The sequence below is a fragment of the Salarias fasciatus genome, chromosome 19, assembly GCF_902148845.1.
Source record: "Salarias fasciatus chromosome 19, fSalaFa1.1, whole genome shotgun sequence".
NCBI classification, from domain to species: Eukaryota; Metazoa; Chordata; class Actinopteri; order Blenniiformes; family Blenniidae; genus Salarias; species Salarias fasciatus.
In genome coordinates this window covers 13,452,389-13,474,363 of record NC_043763.1, presented here as the reverse complement: position 1 = coordinate 13,474,363, position 21,975 = coordinate 13,452,389, and the positions used below count along the sequence as shown (strand labels likewise).

Below are 21,975 nucleotides of genomic sequence, written 5' to 3'. Positions count from 1 at the left end.
ACAAGCATGACCTACATACGCAGCAGACTGTCGTGCTGAACTGTCGTCGTACTTAACTTTAACCAGATACGTGATTCTCATTGATCATCATTGATTATTAGAATTAGTTTGGTTCGGAAAAAAAATGTCTGAGAGACAGAAGTGGTTTAAACTACATTAACGTCAATTAAACCAAAGAAACATTTTGAGAGGATCTTGTCAGCCCACTGGCTAATATAAAGTAAATTCCTGGATGCTTTCAGACTGAGCTTCCTGTGTTGCAAATGCACCCGGCTTAACTCTACAGTGAGGATTAAAATGGCTCGAAAGATCTCTGATTCTCCGCAGCAGATTTCCTCAGACAAACGCTGCTGTAATGTAACTCCTGTTAGGTTCCTCTCGCAGCCTCTCAGGCATCTGCCCTTCTGAAGTGCCCTTGTGCAAGACAGTAAATCCCTACCAGCTCCGGTGGCGCTGTGAGGATTTTGCATTATTCATGGGGCTCATGTTCTTTCTTAACTTGGTGCTCCCATCAGATGAGCGTGAGGCGGTGCAGAAGAAGACCTTCACTAAATGGGTCAACTCCATCCTGTCCCGGGTCGGCTGTCGCATATCTGACCTCTACTTGGACCTGCGGGATGGACGGATGCTCATTAAACTGCTGGAAGTGCTGTCTGGTGAACGGCTGGTAAGATGTTCTGGTTGTTCCACCTCATTACTTTTTCTTTCTTCCAATCCGTCTCGCTCTTGTTCTCTCTCTTCTTTGAAATATTTCTTTCTGCTTTGCTCCGAAGCCAAAACCCACTAAAGGCCGGATGCGAATCCACTGTTTGGAAAATGTGGACAAGGCGCTGCAGTTTCTCAAAGAGCAGAGGGTCCATCTGGAGAACATGGGCTCTCACGACATCGTCGACGGCAACCACCGCCTCATCCTGGGACTCATCTGGACCATCATCCTGCGCTTCCAGGTGAGCCCAGAACACTATTTTTCAAGAATGATTTTTTTTTTTTTTATATCAGAAATGAAAAGGAGAATAATCATGGTGGGACAAGACTTCCCCCTGACCCCCCAGATGTTTTTATGTTCTCTGCCCCTCAGTGTAGATGTAGATATTTTGTTTTCCCTCACTGTTTTCTGCATGCAGGCAGCACAGGACCAGGTTTATCTGGCAGCCTTGGGATGTTTTTGAGGTTTTTTTTTTCCCTCTCTCTTTTTATTTATTTATTTATTTTCTTTTTGAACGACGCCTTCAGGTTCCAGCCATTCTCATTCGCTGTTAGAAGCACATCCAGAACATCACAACCTGTCTGTTAAACTCTCTTATCTTTTGCGAGGGGCCATATATTTATTTTTAATTTGACAGCATCTCTGTTATTTTTAGACGCGTTAGTTCAAACAATATGGCTCGCTGCATAATTCAGCTTGTTGAGAGAGAGAGAGAGAGAAAAAAAGGGAAAAAGAAGATAAGACAAAAACAGGAAAAGATGAAGTTGACTTGGTCCTGTCTGTATCTTTCAGTCTGCATAAACCAAGGAGAACCAAAGCTGGCTAAATTTAGCCCTCTCTCAGGGCCTGTCTCTCAGATCACATCACTGCTCTAATTACTGGCCCACTGTGTGGGAAAATAAGAACTTCAATAATTACCACCCCTCTCTCTATCGCTTGGATCCAATATTCAGTTTTGTGAGAACCGGCCCGGCTAATAACGTTGATGAAATGCTTTACACAAATAAAAACCTCCTTGTTTTCCTACAAGCTAATATAAATGATGCATTTCAAAGGGATTTTTGTGCCACTTTGCCAAAACGTTCCCCACTGGTGCATCCTATTAACGACATGCTACTATCAGCGTTTCGTTTGTCTCTGTTTGATTGTGAACATCAGACGTTAGATAAGTTTCATTATTTACCGTCCAGCTGTGCTCGCTGTTCCCCATCAGATCCAGGACATCATCGTGGAAACGGGCCAGGCGGACCAGAAGGAGACGCGCTCCGCCAAGGATGCTCTTCTTCTCTGGTGTCAGATGAAAACTGCGGGGTAAGAGCTGTGCGCGACCTCTAACGTCTCCGAGCTGCTGAACGCCACTGGGATGTGAGCGTACGCCCAGCACTGCGCACGACCGGCTGTATGTCTGAATGAAGGAGGGATCACACAAATAGAATTCTACTTTTTAAAACTGTCATACAATTAAATAGAAGAGAAAATATTTCATTTTACCATAATGAAAAGCTCTTTGTGCAAATTTGCAAATGAAAGAAACACATATATTACCAGAAGAAGGAATGATTATCTTTTACAGAGAGGAAATGTGACGACTGTCCCCGTCCTGCTGGGTAACTGTCAGGCTGAGAAATCCTCGCAGCATCAGTATTTGACCTGAGTGTGGCTTTATCAGGGGATTTAAGTGGAGCTGATAAACAGTGAGTCTGTGCGACAGCTCACATGTCTAATTTACCATGATAAGTAATTCATAAAGTCGGAACATGTATGGATCTCGCTGCTGTGCAATCATCAACTCAGCTGGAAGAACGCTATCTGATGGTCAGAACCTGAAATGCAGGCGTGCTGAAGTGATTTTTGTTTTAATTGCAGTGAAGCTGGATTTGAGCTGATACAACACGTGAAACTGTGAAGCGAAAACGCAAACGAGAGAAACGTAAATCTCCTTAAAATGAGTTGAAATAGGCATCCGTCAGCTAAAGCCAGGCAAACTGTGTGTGATGTTTATGCAGCAGTGTTGGCGCTGTGATGTACAAACGCCTGATATTATGACTTTGCTCATTATCCACAGGATTCCTGCTCAGCCCAGCTTCTTTACCCCCCAAAGGAGGAGTTTAGAGACTTCTGTTTATTTGGAATGAGATTTGTTGGGCCAGTGTGAGACAAAAGACTGAAAGCTCATGTCTCACGTGAAAAAGCGTGACTGGCTCGGTTTTTGTTTTGGTGTGTTTCTTCCTCTTTTACCAGCCGCTACCTGCAGCTCCGTATTTAGCGTACAGACATGAGAACATGAGCTCCGCTTTCAGCTCAGTCCGGGTGAGAGAGCGAGCGAGCGAGCGAGTGCATTTCCCAAAATGTCAGACTGCCTCTTTTAGGTTAAAGGTATTTATTTAAAGTTTGCCGAGAGGCGAGACATTTCTCTGAATCAGTGCCCGGAGGACACGGATGTCACCAGTCTGACATAACATTATATCTTCTTCTAGGTTTAAAGCTGAAGAGGGTTTTGAGTGCACTTGCCGAGGAGCAGATCAGAACCCGATTCTGATTTAAATCAGCAGCTCCTATGAAACATCTGTCAGTGTCGGTGACATCTGCTCTCTGTTGTTTTTGCAGATACCCCAACGTCAACATAACAAACTTCACCACCAGCTGGAAAGACGGCATGGCCTTCAACGCGCTCATACACAAACACCGGTAAGACAAGATGGATGGAAAAAAAAAAAAAAAAAAAATCCACCGTCGCCATGTCTGAAGTGTAAACACACGAAGTCCGTCTGCTCAGCGTCTCGCTGCCTCATTGTCACCTTCCTTCCTCACACGCTTCATTTCTTTCCCCTCCCAGGCCAGATCTGTTGGATTATAACAGTCTGAAGAGGTCCAACCCGACGCACAACCTGCACAACGCCTTCAACGTGGCGGAGCAGAAGCTCGGCGTCACCAAACTGTTGGACCCGGAAGGCGAGTGACCGACGGAGGCCGCGCTTATGGGCGTTGATGCAGAAACACCTCGGGAGCCGCCATGTGTCACATTTGCCGTCTTTCCTTTTGTTTTCCAGATGTGTTCACGGAGAATCCAGACGAGAAGTCCATCATCACGTACGTGGTGGCATTTTACCACTACTTCTCCAAGATGAAGCAGCTCGCCGTGGAGGGCAAGAGAGTCGGAAAGGTGAGATGGAAATACGATTGTTATTACTGCAGCGTGTTGTTGGCGCTCTTGTTTTATCTCCCTCCTCTTCGCTCTCTCCCCGCAGGTTCTGGATCACGCCATCGAGACGGAGAAGATGATTGATAAGTACGAGACTCTGGCGTCGGACCTGCTGACGTGGATCGAGCAGACCATCATCGTGCTGAACAACCGGAAGCTCGCCAACTCGCTGACGGGAGTGCAGCAGCAGCTTCAGGCCTTCAACACGTACCGCACCGTGGAGAAGCCGCCCAAGTGAGTGAAAGCAGGCCAGCTTTCCACCGCAGTGCACTCCACCACCTCTTCCTCAAGCTTAGATAACTGCTCTGCTTCTCTCTTTTTTTTTTTTTTTTTTTTTTCAAGAAAACACCTCGTTTTATATCAGATGGGAAATGATTCAGTTTATGTTAATTTCACGATGTAGGTTACAGGGTGTGATTAGTGAAGAATCCAAAGGGGCTGGGTGGTGTGCGTGTTGCTTTTCCCAGCCTCTCTTATTTAACTTAATTTATTGACAAGAATTTATGATGAAAAAGGACATAAAAGTACTCATAAGATACTGCATTTTTTTTTAAATACTTAATTTATAATTGTGATAAAGTTAAAGTTAAAAACTCGACCTCCTCCATGAGTTGGAGTTGGTCGCTCTGCTTTACTTGGCTTGCAGTGTTCTGTCCACTCTACAGGTGAAGCAGCTTTAATTACTGAGAGAGGTAAAGAGCAGGATGAGGTTTTCCCCCTCCGGCAATAAAACGAGTCAGCAGGAGGGATGAGCCGACCAGTGGGTGGTAGAAAATCACACCCTGTAGGTCACAAAAAAAAAATGAAATACCACCATTTTCAAAACAACATCCAGGTTTTTATATATGCATATCCATATTTTACATTCAATTGGTGAGATTCACCTCTAATATTTTTAGCATCGCCATGTCTTTTTTTTTCTTCCTGTTTTCTCATTTCCCGCTCCCGTTTTGACCGATGAATTTGCATCTGCAGACTCACCGTGTAACTTTTTTTAATCTTTGCTCAGGTTTCAGGAGAAAGGGAACCTGGAGGTGCTGCTGTTCACCATCCAGAGTCGGATGAGGGCCAACAACCAGAGGGTTTACACGCCTAAAGAGGGAGCCCTGGTGGCAGACATCAACAGGGTGAGACGCCAACGTGCACTTAAGAGACAAAGTTTCTGAGTAAATTATAAATATGTTTCAAGATAGTCCATTTCACTGGAAGTTTTATCAAGCGTGTCCTTGAAAAAAAGAAACCCCAAAGTCATCCATCTCTATCGTCTAATTTTGAAATATGATGACGACCGATCATCAAACCCCGCTGGCGCTCCTCATCATCTGCGCGCAGGCCTGGGAGCGTCTGGAGAGGGCGGAGCACGAGCGGGAGCGCGTCCTGAGGGACGAGCTGATCAGGCAGGAGAAGCTGGAACAGATGGCGAGAAGATTCGACAGGAAGGCGGCCATGAGGGAGACCTGGCTGCTGGAGAACCAGAGACTCGTGGCCCAGGTAAACCCACAGCTACACGAATCAATCTGCTACTTTGTTTTTTGCATTTGCAGTCGTTTAACTCCGTTGTTCCTGTTTGCTGAACGTGGAGCGGGACAACGGGTCTATTTTGGGTTCGACGTGTCGACCTCAACCGCAGTGTAGGAGTTCAAAAAAAGATTCTCTGTAATTAATTGAAACAGCAGGTTGCCTCCACACCCATAGCTTTCAAAGGGGATGAAAAAAAAAAAAAGCAGGAACAGGTTTTCTTGAAAACATGAAGTGATGAAACAAGCTGAAAAACTACAGCTGCAAAGTTTAAAAAGCTAAAAAAAACTTATGTAATAAACATTGAAGTTTTCTCTCAAAATATTCTTCAAAGCGAATGAAAGTCCTTCAAATGAATCTCTTATACTTTATGTAATAATATGATAAAATTAACACTTAAAGTCAGCTTCTTTTTAACCTATTTTTTACCTGTATAGTTTAATAATTACACGAATATTTAGAATTACTACAAATATATTTTTTTAACCTGTTGAAAATTGCCCTTTTTTTTTAGGATAGAGGACTGTAAATACAAAGTTTATATACATATTTAATGGACGCTAACATGCACACTTCGCTTTACCCCCACTTACTTTTGGGACACATTATAACGGTGAACCTCGACATCGAGAGCTGTGTCAGACTTTTCATGAAGCTCACGATTTATTCAGTTATTTGCTTTGCTGATGGCAGCAGCTCATTTCTGTGTTCATCGTGTTTATGACTTTCAGTGTTTCCATTCCCACAGTGCTTTGCTGTGTCCTGTTTGTCCCCTCACAATATAATAATACTGTTTACTTTCCTCGCTCTAGGTATTTTTCTTCTGTCCTTTGCTTAAACTAAAATGATAAAGACATGAGACTCAGACTCTATATTTTACACTCCCCAGGACAACTTCGGCTACGACCTGCCAGCGGTGGAAGCAGCAAAGAAGAAGCATGACGCCATTGAGACGGACATCGCCGCGTATGAGGAGCGTGTTCAGGTCCTGGTGGACATCTCCAAGGAGCTGGAGTCCGAGCGGTATCACGACGCCAAACGGATAGACGTGCGCAAAGACAACATCCTGCGCCTGTGGGACTACCTGCAGGAGCTGCTGAAGGCCCGAAGAGCTCGTCTGGATAAGAACCTGACCCTGCAGAGGATCTTCCAGGAAATGCTGCACATCATCAGCTGGATGGACGATATGAAGGTACGTCAAGCTAAACATGCAGACTGAAAAAAACAAACAAAAAAAACATTTGATTTCCCAAACAAACCGGCGAGCACTTTGATTTCTTTCCTCTCCAGGCTCGGCTGCTGTCGCCTGACTTTGGGAAGCACTTGCTGGAGGTGGAAGATTTGCTACAAAAACATGCTCTTGTAGAGAATGACATCGCCCTGCAGGCAGAGAGGGTGCAGAACGCCAGCGCTGCGGCGCTCAAGTTCGCCAACGGAGACAGTGAGTAGAAAAGCTCACAATGCCTTTGAAAAATAATGTTATCCTTGTTAAAAACACAAAAAAAACTGATTTTTGATGTAGAAAAAGTAAATTGATTATCGTATTGTATTGATATCGCTGACAATGCAAAAATCAATCACAAAAAAGAAGTGTCTAAAAGTAGTGATTGTTTTTTCTTTGCTCCCTCTTCAGGTTATAAGCCCTGCGACCCCCAGGTGATCCGGGACCGGGTGCAGCACCTGGAGCTGTGCTACCAGGAGCTCTGTGCTCTGGCCGCCCAGAGGAAGGCTCGGTTGGAGCAGTCTCGCCGCTTCTGGAACTTCTTGTGGGAGGTGACGGAGCTCGAGAGCTGGATCAGGGAGAAGGAGCACATCTTCTCCTCCCTGGACTACGGAAAAGACCTGACGAGCGTGCTGGTGCTCCAGAGCAAGCACAGCGCTTTCGAGGACGAGCTGGGGGCCCGCAGAGCCAGCCTGGAGCAGGTCTTGAGCGAGGGGGACAAGATGATCCAGGCCAAGCACTTCGGCTCCCCAAAGATTCAGGAGTGCATGGACAGCATTAAGAGGCAGTGGCAGCAGCTGGAGGAGCTGGCCGCGTTCCGCAAGCAGAACCTGCAGGACACTCAGACCTTCTTCCAGTTTCAGGGAGATTCTGACGAGCTCAAGGCCTGGCTGCTGGACGCCAAGAGGCAGATGACCAGCGATGAGGTCGGCCACGACGAGTACACGACGCAGCGGCAGCTGAAGAAGCACAACAACTTGAAAAATGAAACGATCAAGAACGGAGCCACCATCGAAGCCCTGTCCAAACAGGCCGGCGGGCTGCCAGAGGAGCTGCAGAACACCCCGGACATCCAGAGACGCCTGAAAGACATCAAGGACCTGTACATGGAGCTCATGTCTCTGGCTGACCTGAGGCAGAAGAAGTTAGACGACACCATGGCTCTGTACACCATCTTCAGCGAGACGGACGCGTGTGAGCTGTGGATGGGCCAGAAGGAGACGTGGCTGGTGGGACTGGATGTGCCAGAAAAGCTGGAGGATCTGGAAGTTGTACAGAACAGGTGCGCTGAAAAAAAGACGCTATTAGATATGCATCACACTTATTAACAAAAATCACACCTATAAAACAATGTTTCTCCACCGGAGCTGAATCGGTTGTGATGCTTTTTCTTTTCACGTTTTCTTTGCAGGCTCAGCATTTTAGCCCAAGAAATGACCAATGTTCAGTCAAGAGTAGACAACGTCAACAAAGCTGTGAAACAGCTTGAGGACAGCAGACACCCGCGAACCAGAGAGGTCAAGGAATGCCAGGCGCGACTGAACAAGAGGTGCTTTCTATGAAAACTCCACTTTTGTTTGGATTCAAATACAAAATCAGATTTTTTTTTCTGTCTATTCTGTCTCCAGAAGCATCTATAAATGGCTGACATTAAAATGTTCTTTTCCAGGTGGGAGGCTTTCAAGGCCATGGTTGAGGATAAGAAAAGGAAGATAGATTCTGCCCTCAGTCTGCACAACTACGGGCTGGAGTGCGATGAGACGGAGGCGTGGATCAAAGACAAGACGCGGGTGATTGAGTCCACGCAGGATTTGGGCAATGACCTGGCAGCGGTCATGACCATCCAGAGGAAGCTGTTCGGCATAGAGAGAGATTTAGCGGCCATCGACTCCAAGCTCACCTTCCTGAGGAAAGAGGCCGACCAGCTGGCCCAGGACCATCCCGAGAACGCGGCGGACATCCTGGCCCGCCGAGGGGAGCTGGACGCAGCCTGGGACACGCTGAAAAAGACCCTGAAAGACAGGGAGGACTCTCTGGGCGAGCTCAGCAAGCTGCAGACTTTCCTCCAAGACATGGACGACTTCCAGTCCTGGCTTTTCAAGACCCAGAAGGCCGTGGCATCGGAGGAGATGCCCGCGTCGCTGCCGGAGGCCGAGGAGCAGCTGAGCCTCCACGACGCCGTGCGCGAAGACATAAACAACCACGAGGAGGACTACCACCGCGTGAGGGACACCGGAGCCCAGGTCACCCAGGGGCAGGAGGACGACCCTCAGTACCAGCAGCTGCAGCAGACGCTGACGGGTTTGGACCGGGGCTGGATCGAACTCCAGAAGATGTGGGACAGCCGCAAGAACTTCCTGGACCAGTGTGTGGGCTTCCAGCAGTTCGTGAGGGACGGCAAAGCCGTGGAGGCCATCCTGAACAACCAGGTGCTGCGCATTAATATCATGAATGCTGCTTTTTGCTTTGTGAGTGTAAAAGTCCTCAGCGACTGCAAGTGGCCTGTTAATGATGGGTTAGTGATGCTACAGGTGCTTTGAAGAATGCGGTGTTGAAGAATGCAGCACTGGCAGTTTCCACTCTTCATGCTTTTCTCACAATAACGCCAGCTGCTTGTATTTTTCAAGACGGGTTCTCTGTCTTATTTATTTATTTATTTTTTTTTGGAATAATTTTTCACGACGGCCGCTTTGCTGCAGGAGTACACGCTGGCGCACATCGACAAGCCGGACACTCTGGCCGGGGCTGAGAAGGCTTTGAAGAAGCACGAGGACTTCGTGAGCACCATGGAGGCCAACGAGGACAAAATCGACGGCGCCCTGCAGAGCGGACGGCGGCTGGTGGACAGCAACAACATGTACTCTGGCAAAGTGCAGGAGAAGATGGACTCAGTTCAAGACAGGCGAGTCATAGCGGCTAATGTTAAGAAATCATTGGAAAAGTTAATATTGATGTAGATATCCCAAAAATCTACTTATTTTGTTTTTCTGGTATTTGACCACTGCTATTTTCAGATTTCACTGCTTTCTAAAAGGCGATTAAATACAGAAAATCTTGATACAAACATAACTTTAACTGTGATTGGCTGCTGTCATCAACATATAAAATCTGAAGTTAACATCTAACTACAGCTTTTAAATTAATGCAGCGCAGCAAATCACATCTTCTATAAACAACTGGAACACAACTGAGAATTGGCAAAATTCAAATTTGACATAAACAGGATACAGTTAGCACTTTTCTTTTCTTTAGTAGAAATCCAACTTCTTAACTGAGGGAATAAAATATAAAAGACTTTATGTTTATCTTTCCACTTTTCTGCACCACTTCAGACACTGAGCTTATGTAGAAAGATCCTTTCAGTTTCCCTCGGAGTTTGAGCTCAGCAAAAAGGCTTTCTCATCCCAGTATCATTAGCGTCACGAAGAGGCTGTGAAGAGGCCATGGGAGCTTCTCCCATTAACTCCCACAATTCAGCTCGGTAGACAGGCACCTGCAATAATGGATATTGATCTTTAAGTGAGAGCTATTCCTCACAGTGCAGCAGAGAAACAGTTTCTCCGTAGATAAGGAGTTTGTACGGATTCACGCGCCGCGTCTTGTTTGTTCGAAGTATTCCGCAGAGGGGATTGCTGAGGTGGAAGAACAGTTTATTCAGTCCGAAATTGTAATTTTAATGCATTTCTTTCATTTTGTGTTTGTTCTGCAGGCATAGTAAGAATAAAAGAAGAGCCGAGGAGGTGTCTGAAAAGCTCAGGGATAACCGGGACCTGCAGCACTTCCTGCAAAACACTCAAGATGTGAGTTCACTGTCGGGTTACTGCTCATGTCGCTGTTTGAAAACATCAATTACTGCATAAATTATTAGCGTAATTATTCTTTTTGCTTACACCCAGCATCGTAGTGTTTTGCTCAATTTATCTCTTGATAATAGCGGTTTATTTGCAAATCACATCGTGCTGTGTTTATTCCAGCATCACATTAAACTTGTATCGCTCTGTCTGGGATGGCGGTCCCATTTGGCTAATTGGTAAATGGACTGTTTTCAAAAGATGAAGGAGTAAATCCTCCTTACGTAAAATTTCCCCTGCAGTAACTTAAATGATTGATGTTTAGATGACTTTTCAAAGTTGTGCAGAGGAATTCCCACAATAAAGACGGAGATCTGCTTTGCTGATTTTTCTGACGCTCTCTTTCTTCCTCGCCATGCTTCAGCTGACGGTGTGGATCAATGAGAAGATGCTGACAGCGCAGGACACGTCGTATGACGAAGCCAGGAACCTCCACAGCAAATGGCTCAAGCACCAGGCCTTCAAGGCCGAGCTGGCCTCCAACAAGGACTGGCTCAACAAAGTGGATCAGGTCAGTCATGGCTGCAGATTCAGCGACCGGTTAGACACAGTTTGACGTTTATCTGCAAAGCCTTTGCACTTTTAGTCTTGTTTTTCTCTCTATACATCGTCGTGAGAACAAAGCTTGTCTTTTGTGTGTTTGGGGGTTGCAGGAGGGTCAGGAGCTCATGGAGTCCAAGCCGGAGTTCGAGCCTATTGTGAGGGAGCGTCTGGCCAAGCTGCACGAGCTGTGGGACAAGCTGGAGTCCACCACGCAGGAGAAGGACCGCCTGCTGTTCGACGCCAACCGCTCCGAGCTGGTCGACCAGAGCCTGGCCGGCATGAAGAAGTGGCTCGGCGAGCTGCAGCAGCAGATACAGAGCGGGGACGAGGACGTCAAAGACCTGACCAACGCCAACATCCACCTCAAGAAACACCAGGTCTGTATACATAAAACTTTCGTGCGATCTCTTCTTTGAATTTATATTACAAATTTGACACTGAGCTCAGTCTCCCTCATTAATGCAACTTTCCATTGGTTTACCCTCCGCTTCAGCCTGATTATGGTTTTTTTTTTTGAAAGGCCATTCATCTTGTTCCCCAATCACGTTTTCCTCGTTTCCAGATGACGGAGAACCAGGTCCGTGACCGGGGCCGCGAGCTGGAGGAGCTCCAGGAGGCCGTCAGGAAGCACGGCGGCAGCAGGGAGGACCAGCCGGAGCTGGAGGCCGAGCTGCAGGCCCTGCAGAGGGACTTCCAGCAGCTCCTCACGCCGCTCGCCCAGCGAAAGGGCAAACTGGAGGCCGCCAAGGCTGTCCATCAGTTCTACAGAGACCTGGCCGACGAGCTCGTGAGCGTGGATTCAATTTTCAAGGAGAAATTAAAATGTTGAGACTTTCTGCTCTTGCACTTAACTGATAACGGCAAAGCTAAACGGAGAGTACTGGATTTAATTTTAAAAAATGATTAGCAGTAGCTGTTGAACGACCACAAGACAGCATGTTTTGGGACTTTTTTCCTCTCCAAAAAAGATCAAATATCCATTTGGAAATGAAGTTTTTTAATTACAGTTCTCTCCATGAAATTGACTCTTCAGTCGAAAATGGGATAAACTTTAATCCATTATTGGTTTCGGTGCCACTAAAGAAGAGAGCTTAAAGACAGATTTTATTTGCTTTTGGGATACTGGAGAGATTTTTGTCATTTTTCTACAAAATCTGTATAATTCCTGTGATTCTGAACACTTTTTTTAATTTTTCTTTAGTATTATGTTCAGCAGCTTCTGCTCCTGCTGTTTTTGTTTTCATTATTGGCCGTTTCTTCTGTTTTCTTTGTGTCTGTCAGCTCTGGATTGAAGAGAGGATGCCTCTGGCAACGTCGCAGGAACATGGGAACAATCTCCAGACCGTGCAGATGCTGCTGAAGAAAAACCAGGTTGGTGTCTGAGTGCTGAAATGAGCCGGTGTTCGAATCAATTCAATTCTCCAGTGATGCAATAAAGAGCAACACAGTTGAGAACGATTTCATCTACAAGTTAGCCTAATCTCGGGAAAGCTATAGGAGTTGTCTTTGCAGCAGTGAACTAACCGTCTTGCCGTTTCCTCTCTGTTGACAGACGCTGCAGCGGGAGATCGAGGGCCACCAGCCCCGCATCGACGAGGTTCTGGAGCGTGGAAGGAGGATGGCGTCTGCCGCCGGCGCGGAGAGCAGGCCGGAGGCCAGCCGGATCGCGGCCCAGCTGACGGAGCTGGAGGAGGCGTGGGCCCGGCTGCAGGACGAGATGAGGAAGCGGCGGGAGCGGCTGAACGGCTCCAGCCTGGCGCAGCAGTACTACAACGACGCCGACGAGGCCGAGGCCTGGATCGGCGAGCAGGAGCTGTACATGATCGCCGACGAAAAGGCCAAGGTGGGGGATCGGACGAGGAACCGTCACAGATAAATGTCAAATCTGATTATCTAACTCAAAACAAGCCGTTAAAGGCAGCGAAAACAATAAGTGGCACGGCAGGCATTAAGAAGATTACACGCTTTTTGTTTTCTTTTGTTAAGGCGACACACTTTTGGTAAGCGTGTCCCCTTAACATTTTGTTGTCCTTTTGAAGTGTAGTCTAACAAATTCACTGTTTTGACTCTTGATTGTCCAACATCCTCTGTTTCTCTGCGTCCTCAGGATGAACAGAGTGCCATGCTGATGCTGAAACGCCACACCATCCTGAAGCAGGCCGTGGACGACTATTCCGACTCCATCCAGAAGCTGGCTGACCGTGCCCAGAAGATGTTTGCAGAGGACCGTCCTGACGGGTTTGTGCTCCAATAATTTGATGTACAAACCAGAGAGAATTACATTTGAACTCTTTTGGAAGATGTTAACACACTTGTGTTGATCCAGGCAGTCGTGTTTTAAGGTGATAAGGATGACAGGCGTGCAAAATGGGCGTCTTAATCACAGGCCTCATCTAGAGTAAACCTAAATCTAATCACTTTGACCTGTTTTTTATTTTCATCATCTTCCATGCATTTAATTTCCTTCCATCCTTTCTTTTTCCCTTGCCCGCAGCGAGGAGATCATCAGGCGACAGGGCCAGGTAGATAAGCAGTATGCGGGCCTGAAGGAGCTGGCGGAGGATCGCAGGAAGAAGCTGGACCACACCTATCACCACTTCCTACTGAGCCGAGAGGTTCAGGATCTGGAGCAATGGATCGCCGAGAGAGACGTGGTGGCTTCCTCTCAGGAGATGGGCCAGGACCTGGACCACGTGACGGTATTACACACACCGATTCGTACTGCACAGACAGAAAGAAAAACCAAGAGACAGAAAATTATAAAAAGCGACTAGATTAAACGATAATAAAAAAAAATACAGCGTCTTATCATGTCATTACTAGTTTTCACAAACTCATTTTTCCTTTACGTCAAGCTTCTGAGGGATAAGTTCAGAGACTTTGCGCGGGACACCGGGATGATCGGCCAGGAGCGAGTGGACATGGTCAACCAGACGATAGACGAGCTGATCGAAGCCGGTCACAGCGAGGCCGCCACCATGGCGGAGTGGAAGGACAGCATCAATGACAGCTGGGCCGATCTGCTGGAGCTCATCGACACCCGCGCTCAGCTCCTCACCGCATCCTACGAGCTGCTCAAGTAAGAAAAACCCGCATCGATGTGCCGGGGCCGCGTGCAGAAAGATGTCCGGTTATCCGTATCGACGCCATTAAGATTTCATGTCTAATCCTTTAAAGCAACATAACGTGTCGAAGTAAGTGGAAGGGTTATTGATGTCTCCAGTGCACATGCCGTCACATGGCTAATGATGTTAAAAGAGAAAACATCTGGACTGGAGGAATTAAACCGGACTGTGATATCTACTGTAGTGCGTCAGATGATGAATGTGTGAGTATAGCTGAAGAGACCGAGCGATCGATCCCTCTCTGTCTCAGGTACTTCGATGATGGGAAGGAGCTGGTGGCGCAGATCTATGAGAAGCAGAAAGAGCTGCCCGAGGACGTGGGCGAGGACTTCAGCAAAGCCGAATCCTTCCACAGGATGCACGCCGCCTTTGAGAGAGACATCACCGCTCTCGGCAAACAGGTACAACACAAGGGATTATCTCTTTTTCACTCGGGGGGGGAAACACAGCGGGGCCGCGGCCACGAGGCAAACTTTGATGGCTGTGAGAGAGAGTGGACAGCCGCAGCAAGTTTTCTCCCAGGGCGAGAAGAATCGTTAAGAGCTTCACAAAAGCAGGCTGTGGATCACTTTTTTTAAACCTTTTTCATGTGACAACACATAATCACGGATCACCTGTTTAGAAATGGATAAAGATTCTAAATCTCTCTGGCGGACAGTTCTCGCAGAGAGAACGTTCGGCTCACATTCGCAGGATCACCATGAACCGCTCCTCGTATCGCAGTGTTCTGGGTAGACGTGTGAAGCCGTTAACTAATCCCTCATCAACACTTTACAGCAGATAGAGTCATGTTCGCCCCAGACATAAATTAATAAATACTGCCTTAATTAAAATAAATTGGAAGCTTAAACATTAGCTAAACAAATTAATCTTGTATTCAGAATGTCGAGTCCATGAAATTTTGCTTTGCATAATTAAGGAACAAGAGTCAAAGCCTCATTGAATATATGCTGGATGAAATATGACTGTGTTAATGGAAAATTCCTGCTTGATGTTGTGATAACCTGTGTTGTATCTTGAGATCTTATGATGGATTTAATTAATACTCCCCTCTATGCATATTCCAGGATTGAAAAGAAATGAAACATGGCTTGTTCTATTCCAACTCTGTGCAACAATAAAAGGGTTCCCTCTGTTTGAGAAGACTGAAAATTACATCAGGGATTCGCGCGTCTCCGTCCTGCAGGTGCAGCAGTTCCAGGAGACTGCCTCCAGGCTTCACGCCCAGTACGCGGGAGACAGGGCGGACGCCATCCAGGCCACGGAGCGGGAGGTGGTGGAGGCCTGGAAGGGCCTGCTGGACGCCTGCGACGGCCGCCGGGCGCAGCTGGTGGACACGGCAGAGAAGTTCCGCTTCTTCACCATGGTGCGGGACCTGATGGCCTGGATGGAGAGCATCATCCAGCAGATAGAAACCCAGGAGAAGCCCAGGTGAGCCGGCCAAGCAGAAATTACACCGAACTCAGCCGTTTCTACTGAAGAACCAACATCGATTTCTGCTCACTGTTGAATGAGGCTGCTTTTCATTCCTCTCAAGAGGAAACTGATTGAGCAAAGGAAAAAAAAAAAAAAAACCCCAAAACAACAAAAATAAAGCAGAAAACCTTGGCCTGAGTAATGAAGTTTCACCTTTTATTCACGTCAAATTCAGTCGTCAACAAAATGAGAGCATTGATCCTTTTATGTGTGCAGATGGTGGATTGAAGGTTTTCTGCACAGAGCTTGACTGAGTCATTTATAATGAAGACAAATTGTTTACAAATTTAAAAAAAAAAACATGCAGGGCCAAACTTTTGCTTTTTGTAATTTCCAAACTGCAAATGGATTGACTCTCATTTTCTGAAGGTTTGATTTAGACAGAAACCTTGGCCACATAATTTCAGGAGTCAATACGACAGGATTTTTACTGCAGGTATTCTAAAAGACAGAGATTGATTAAAAGTAGAAAACTGAGTACTTTCCTAATGACTTACGCAGTTGGAACGTGAACACAAACAGAAAAAAAAAAAAAAACGCTTCCAAAGTAAACAAAGTCCCTTTTCCAGACAGAAAGCATTAATTCACCACCATAAGCAGGAACGTATGATGATAACTTACATTGCTTCTCTTTTCCTAAACAACTCACCTCCCTGAAGATGTGCAGCGTCGTGATGAAAGATTGAGGGTCACATAAAGAAACCGTGTGAAGTTCTCACTCTGGATATCATTGCAGTGCCACCTTTTGCCAACAGAGGTAGATAAACTTCAGGAATTCCCTCTTATCACTTAATATCCATCTGCATCAGAGACGTCTCCTCCGTGGAGCTCCTGCAGAAGTACCACCAGGGGATCCGCTCGGAGATTGAGGCCCGGGGAGCCAAATTCACTGACTGCACAGACCTCGGCAAAGCCCTGCTGACGCGCAAGCACCGAGACTCTGCTGAGGTGAGTGTTCGGCGGGAAAGACGGCTCCTTTTTCATCCTCAGCTGGGCCTCAAATTGCTGCTTTCATTAGATTTAATTACTTTTCTGGGAGTGATTGTTCCTGTTTGGCACAATGGAACCAATTGGATTGCCACGAAAGGAAAAAAAATTCCACTCATCTTACATTCATCGGGGAGCCTATAAAGCAAACACTAATTAGAAATGGAAAAAGCCAAAAGAATTTAAATGAGCAATTGACCCCGGCCTGAATTCAACGTTGGGTTAATTACTTTACAATACTATTTCTTGGAGGATAATGGGCAGTCTTGGGGCCGAGTTGTTTAATAACGCCGATATGTAACCGCGACTCTGTAACTGCTTGTGTCAGATCAAAGAGAAGTTGGTGCAGCTGATGGAGAAAAGGAAGGAGATGATGTTCAAGTGGGACGACAGATGGGACTGGCTCAGGCTCCGTGAGTTACGCCACACTTACCTTTCAAACGAATCCCATGATGCATTATTCCTGCCGCTAATCTGCTCTGTAATACCGAAGGATTTATGAATAACACATCTGAGAGCTCATACAGTATGTACAAACCTCTCAGGCTGTTCTTCATCTATACGCTGCACAGAAATGTGCTCAATTTGAGAAAAATGTCTTGATTTTCCCACCGTGGAGCTTCTCCTCCTGAAATGGTCACAAAGGCCCAAAATGAATTAATCTGAAGCAGTAATTTTTCTCTGTTGAAAATATAAACTTATCGGCTGCCAAAACACAACAACACAAACAAACACACATACTCTTAAATGCCCCAAAATACTCTTTAATTACAGTAATGTATTTGTAATTTTTTTTAATCATTTTTTTGTATTTCTAGAATGTAGCAAAAGGATAAATGAATATCTTGAAAATCAAACCATTCCTGTGTTTTACTTTCTGTTAGTTTCTGTCAAGAAACGACATACTATGATGTAGAGTTTCTCAAAGTCTTTGTTGACCACGTTATTGTAGCCTCAAAAATTAATTCCTTCATCTTAATCTGATTAATATGATTATTATTAACAGCTGTTGGGATCCATAACAAATGAAAAGCACAGCTCTTCTTGTGCAATTTACATTTCATACTGAAGATTATTTTCTATTTTTAATCACCTTTTCATCACATTTACAATTAAAATCTGCAATAAAATAAAATAAAATTGTGTTTTAATGAAGACATGGAATATTATTTTTATTATTATGTTGATCCGGATTTCCTACAATTAAAAGAAGAAAAATCAAAGATACGATCATAAATATGAAGGAGTTTGTCGCATTTCCATTATTGATTATGAGATTGCACCTTTCAGGAGGAACTGAGTTCAATTTTCATGTTAATTCTCAGTCTGGGAAAATAGAATCTGCCAAGAAGAGATCAATGAAAGAAGGTGTGAAACTCTTCCATGATTCCAGTGCTGGAGGTGTGCCAGTTCGCGCGCGACGCCTCGGTGGCGGAGGCCTGGCTGGTCGCTCAGGAGCCGTACGTGACCAGCAAGGACTTGGGCCACACCGTGGACGAGGTGGAGAAGCTCCTCAAGAGGCACGAGGCCTTCGAGAAATCCACCGCCACGTGGGAGGAGCGCTTCTCGGCGCTGGAGCGGCTCACCACGGTACGGCTCGGAAACTCGGGTCTGCCAGAAGAACAAGAACGAATAGGAAGTGTTGATGATCGGCTCCCGTTCTGTGTTGCAGCTGGAGTTGTTGGAGTTGAGGAACCAGCAACAGGAGCTGCAGGAGATGATTAAAGACGAGCAGCGCTCGGATAAAGACAGCAGGTACACACACACACACACACACACACACTGCGTGTGCAGAAGCACAGGGCATTACTGGACGAGAATCACCATGAAAGGACACATCCGGGGACACTTTGTTTCTTTGTTTTTGTCCACAAATCCCATGAGAAGATCAAAAAACCCAACAACAAAGTGGTCCTAAATGCTTTGTGTGTGTGTGTGAAGCCTGATGTGTCCGATTCCTGTGCGCCGCGGAGCCTCTCTGTTGTCCAAAAAACTATTAAAACACGCGAGTGAGCCGCTGGGAGGTGTTTTTCCTTCATCGCATCAAACACCGACACTGTTGTTTACTTTATCTCATACATGAACCTTTCTGTTGTAAAGTAACGCAGTGAAAACAGTCTCAAAGACAGAAACATTTCTTTAAAAAGAAACTTCTGTGAGCCTGTCGTCCTTTCATTTGCCTTTTAACCAGAGGCATCCTGACAGTTGTGTGTATGTAAATACATAAATACATCTCAAAGAGATCCAAAGACAGCGTTTCTTTGATAGAAGGTCGAGACGCTGGCACATGTGATGGAGCATCTTCATTTTTGACATCACGAAGAAGACTTTCTCGTTCATTTTAGAATTAAATCTCCAGAAGACCCTGATTGAATTTTTTTTTTTTTTCATTTTTAGGCAAATATTTTCATTCCTATTTTCACAATCGTCCCGTCCTTCATGTGAGACAGCCCACTGCGGTGATTTGTTTGATCAGATCTGTGCTCTGAGCCCGCACAGCGTGGCTGCTGCTACCGGCTAATTCGGCTAACAAACAATAGAAATGTGGCAGAAAATAGAAAAAAAAAACAGACAATGGTCTGTAAATTCTGGAGGATTCTTATTTCCCTTAGTTTAATTTATTACTCCTTCTTGTATTTTCCTTCCTGTTTGGTTTCGATCTCCTCTGGAGAACTTGTATTTGCACAATGCCGCTCTCTTTATCCTCTAAGCTTCAGTTGAGTCACTTAAAGACTTTCCCTCCGCCACATCTGCACCTTTCCACCTCGCTGCTTCTCAAGACGTCTCACTCCGACCCCCCGCTGCCCTCTTTCCTTCAGGAGAGAAGACACGGGCTTTGTGGAGGAATCCTCGCAGCTCTACACTATCGAGGAACAGACTCTGGTTAGTAAACTCCGCTCTCTCAGCTCCTGTCCTCCGTGCTCTCCACGGCTGTCACCTCTGCTTCGCCGTATTGATCCATTCCCCGCTCCCTCCAGTCCGGCGCAGCCGAGCCCAGCTCGGGCCTGCCGGAGGCGGCGGCCGGCGAGTCCACGGCGCCGGCGGTGTCGGAGATGAGGGAGAGTGCTTCCCTGGACCTGGAGCCCTCGGTGTCGGCGGTGATCCCCAGAGAGCCGGAGAGGGCCGCCACCATGCCCCTGGAGCCCCTCCGAGCCCAGGCGGTGCTGCAGGAGGGCATGCTGGGACGCAAGCTGGATGTTGAAGGCTCCGGGAAGAAAGCCTCAAACAGGTAGAGAACAGAGGAAAACTGTCTGTATGTCAAGACTTTAACAAGTCTGATCTCAACGCGGAGAATCTCTTGGAAAAGTTCCTTCATTCATCACAGTGACGTCTGTGCTCATTTTCAGTCTGGAAAGCAGGCCGCATCCAAACAGTGTTACACATTCATGAATACGATTCATTTCCTTTGTCATAGATCAAAAAGGCTCCGGTAAGTTACAAGTCATCGAATTTATGTGAATAATTTACAGCAGTTAAAGAAGGGGGGGAACCCACGGCCGGCTGGAACAGCAGCAGGGGAAATGCAGCCGCTTGAAACCAAAAACATTTCCGAGATAATCGTCGAGGAATATGATCACCAACCTGAACTACAGCTACACTGTGATGTGGCCTCCTTTTTCAATCTTCTTTAAAGTTGAAATTACGAGAAATTAGTTTTTTTTTCCAATTGTCACTAATAAATGGCCTTACCACTTTCTTAAAGCCGAAATTACGATTTTTTTGTTTTACCACTAAATGGTCCTATTTATAGCCTCACCATCGTTTAAAGTTGAAAATAAGAGATTTTTTTTCAATTTTAACTAATAAATGGTCTTACTATAGCCCTACCACTTTCTTAAAGCTGAAATTGGGATTTTCTTTGTTTGTTCACTAACAAATGGTGCTGTTACAGCCTTACCATTGTTTTAAAGTTGAAATGAACAGAAATGTGTTTTTTTCTCCAATTTTCAGTAATAAATGCTCTTACTGCAGCCTTACTATTTTTTGTAAAATAGAAATTAAAAAAATTCTCCAATTTTCACTAATAAATGCTCTTACTATAGCCTTCCCACTTTTTTCAAGTAGAAATTGAATTAAAAAAAACTTTGTAGCTAAGTGACTATTTTTCCGCTTGCTTACCTCTATTTTTATTTCTCTGTACATTTTATTTTAATTTAAAAATGTAGACTATTGAAACAAAAGAAAAAAAAGTATTAAATTTAACTGTAATATTTTCAGTTGTTTTTGGCTGAAAATGCTGAAGTCCAAACAGTGAATCAGTCACACAGTTCATTGTTTCAGCCATCATTTTATCAGTCATTCACAATCTGTAGGCATAAATCTGTCAGTGTTTCTTTCATAGATTCTATATTATGTATGTCTCACACACACTCCATCATGTTTCTTTATCGCATGTCGGCTTGTTTAGTATTTTATAAGTTTTGTACATTAAAAACAGGAAAATTTCCCTCAAACACGTCCTTCTGTATTGAGACGTTTTCTGCTTTTTTGCAACCCTTGTTTTGTGTTTTTCATTGAAAAACCATTTAAAAAAAGAAAAGAAATCAATTAGCAGAAGTGGATTCAAGGGTGGAAAACTCGTCTGAAAACCTTCAACGTTTGTTTCCTTAATTCAAGTTTAGGATCGCATCGCCGTGTTTGCTTCATTAATACATTTAAGTGAATTTGGCTAAACGGGCGTGGGTGTGTTTTATTTAACCTCCGCCAGACGGTGCAGGACTGGATTAGAACATTTGGCTGAGCTCCTCTTGATTGGAAAAAGGCTATTTATAGTTATTAGCGAGCTTCAAGTGCCCTCCTCCTTTTTAATTCATTCATTTAAAAATGTAATTTCACTGGAGTGCTGCAGCTGTAATTGGGATTAAATTAAATTGATTTTGTATTATTGCCAGCGGTTCCTCTGAAGCGGTTTGTGTTTCCTGCGTCCCGCCGCTCTCAGGTCGTGGAACAGCCTGTACTGCGTGCTGAAGCCGGGGCAGCTCTCGGCCTACAAGGACGCCAAGAGCTTCGGCCACGGCGTGACGTTCCACGGCGAGGACCCCCTGAACCTCAGCAGGGCCTCCTGGGAGATCCTCAGCAACTACAAGAAGAAGAAGCACGTCGCTAAACTTCGGTGAGACTACATAATATTAATAATTTGGATTTAAACTACATTTAGCTGTTTTTTAAAAAAAATTTTTTTTTGGGTACAGGTGCGAAATAAGTCTGAAGTTTTATTGGATATGAAACGAGGGTTTTTAAATTTTGACTCCTTTCGATTTTCCTCCCGCAGCCTCGGAGATGGCAGCGAATACTTGTTCCAGTGTAAAGACGAGGTGAGTTTTTTAAACCGCTTTCCGTGAATC

The 21,975-nt window shown here is 45.4% G+C and overlaps 1 protein-coding gene across 3 annotated transcripts in view; it reads left to right on the top strand.

Moving 5' to 3' along the window:
- Positions 1–21,975, top strand: part of sptb (spectrin, beta, erythrocytic) — a 39,903-nt gene that overhangs the window by 15,241 nt on the left and 2,687 nt on the right. For all 3 annotated transcript variants that reach the window (XM_030116297.1, XM_030116299.1, XM_030116298.1), the window contains 34 exons: positions 516–667; positions 774–947; positions 1,920–2,017; positions 3,314–3,394; positions 3,543–3,658; positions 3,757–3,869; positions 3,955–4,142; positions 4,918–5,035; positions 5,241–5,399; positions 6,316–6,618; positions 6,717–6,867; positions 7,060–7,930; positions 8,060–8,197; positions 8,318–9,077; positions 9,348–9,550; positions 10,358–10,448; positions 10,864–11,010; positions 11,153–11,419; positions 11,605–11,829; positions 12,324–12,413; positions 12,595–12,885; positions 13,150–13,280; positions 13,537–13,741; positions 13,898–14,121; positions 14,418–14,568; positions 15,354–15,598; positions 16,453–16,591; positions 16,959–17,043; positions 18,024–18,220; positions 18,303–18,385; positions 19,450–19,513; positions 19,609–19,859; positions 21,570–21,743; positions 21,903–21,945. In XM_030116297.1, the coding sequence (XP_029972157.1) occupies positions 516–667; positions 774–947; positions 1,920–2,017; positions 3,314–3,394; positions 3,543–3,658; positions 3,757–3,869; positions 3,955–4,142; positions 4,918–5,035; positions 5,241–5,399; positions 6,316–6,618; positions 6,717–6,867; positions 7,060–7,930; positions 8,060–8,197; positions 8,318–9,077; positions 9,348–9,550; positions 10,358–10,448; positions 10,864–11,010; positions 11,153–11,419; positions 11,605–11,829; positions 12,324–12,413; positions 12,595–12,885; positions 13,150–13,280; positions 13,537–13,741; positions 13,898–14,121; positions 14,418–14,568; positions 15,354–15,598; positions 16,453–16,591; positions 16,959–17,043; positions 18,024–18,220; positions 18,303–18,385; positions 19,450–19,513; positions 19,609–19,859; positions 21,570–21,743; positions 21,903–21,945 (6,728 nt within the window). The remainder of the gene's footprint in view (positions 1–515; positions 668–773; positions 948–1,919; positions 2,018–3,313; positions 3,395–3,542; positions 3,659–3,756; positions 3,870–3,954; positions 4,143–4,917; positions 5,036–5,240; positions 5,400–6,315; positions 6,619–6,716; positions 6,868–7,059; positions 7,931–8,059; positions 8,198–8,317; positions 9,078–9,347; positions 9,551–10,357; positions 10,449–10,863; positions 11,011–11,152; positions 11,420–11,604; positions 11,830–12,323; positions 12,414–12,594; positions 12,886–13,149; positions 13,281–13,536; positions 13,742–13,897; positions 14,122–14,417; positions 14,569–15,353; positions 15,599–16,452; positions 16,592–16,958; positions 17,044–18,023; positions 18,221–18,302; positions 18,386–19,449; positions 19,514–19,608; positions 19,860–21,569; positions 21,744–21,902; positions 21,946–21,975) is intronic.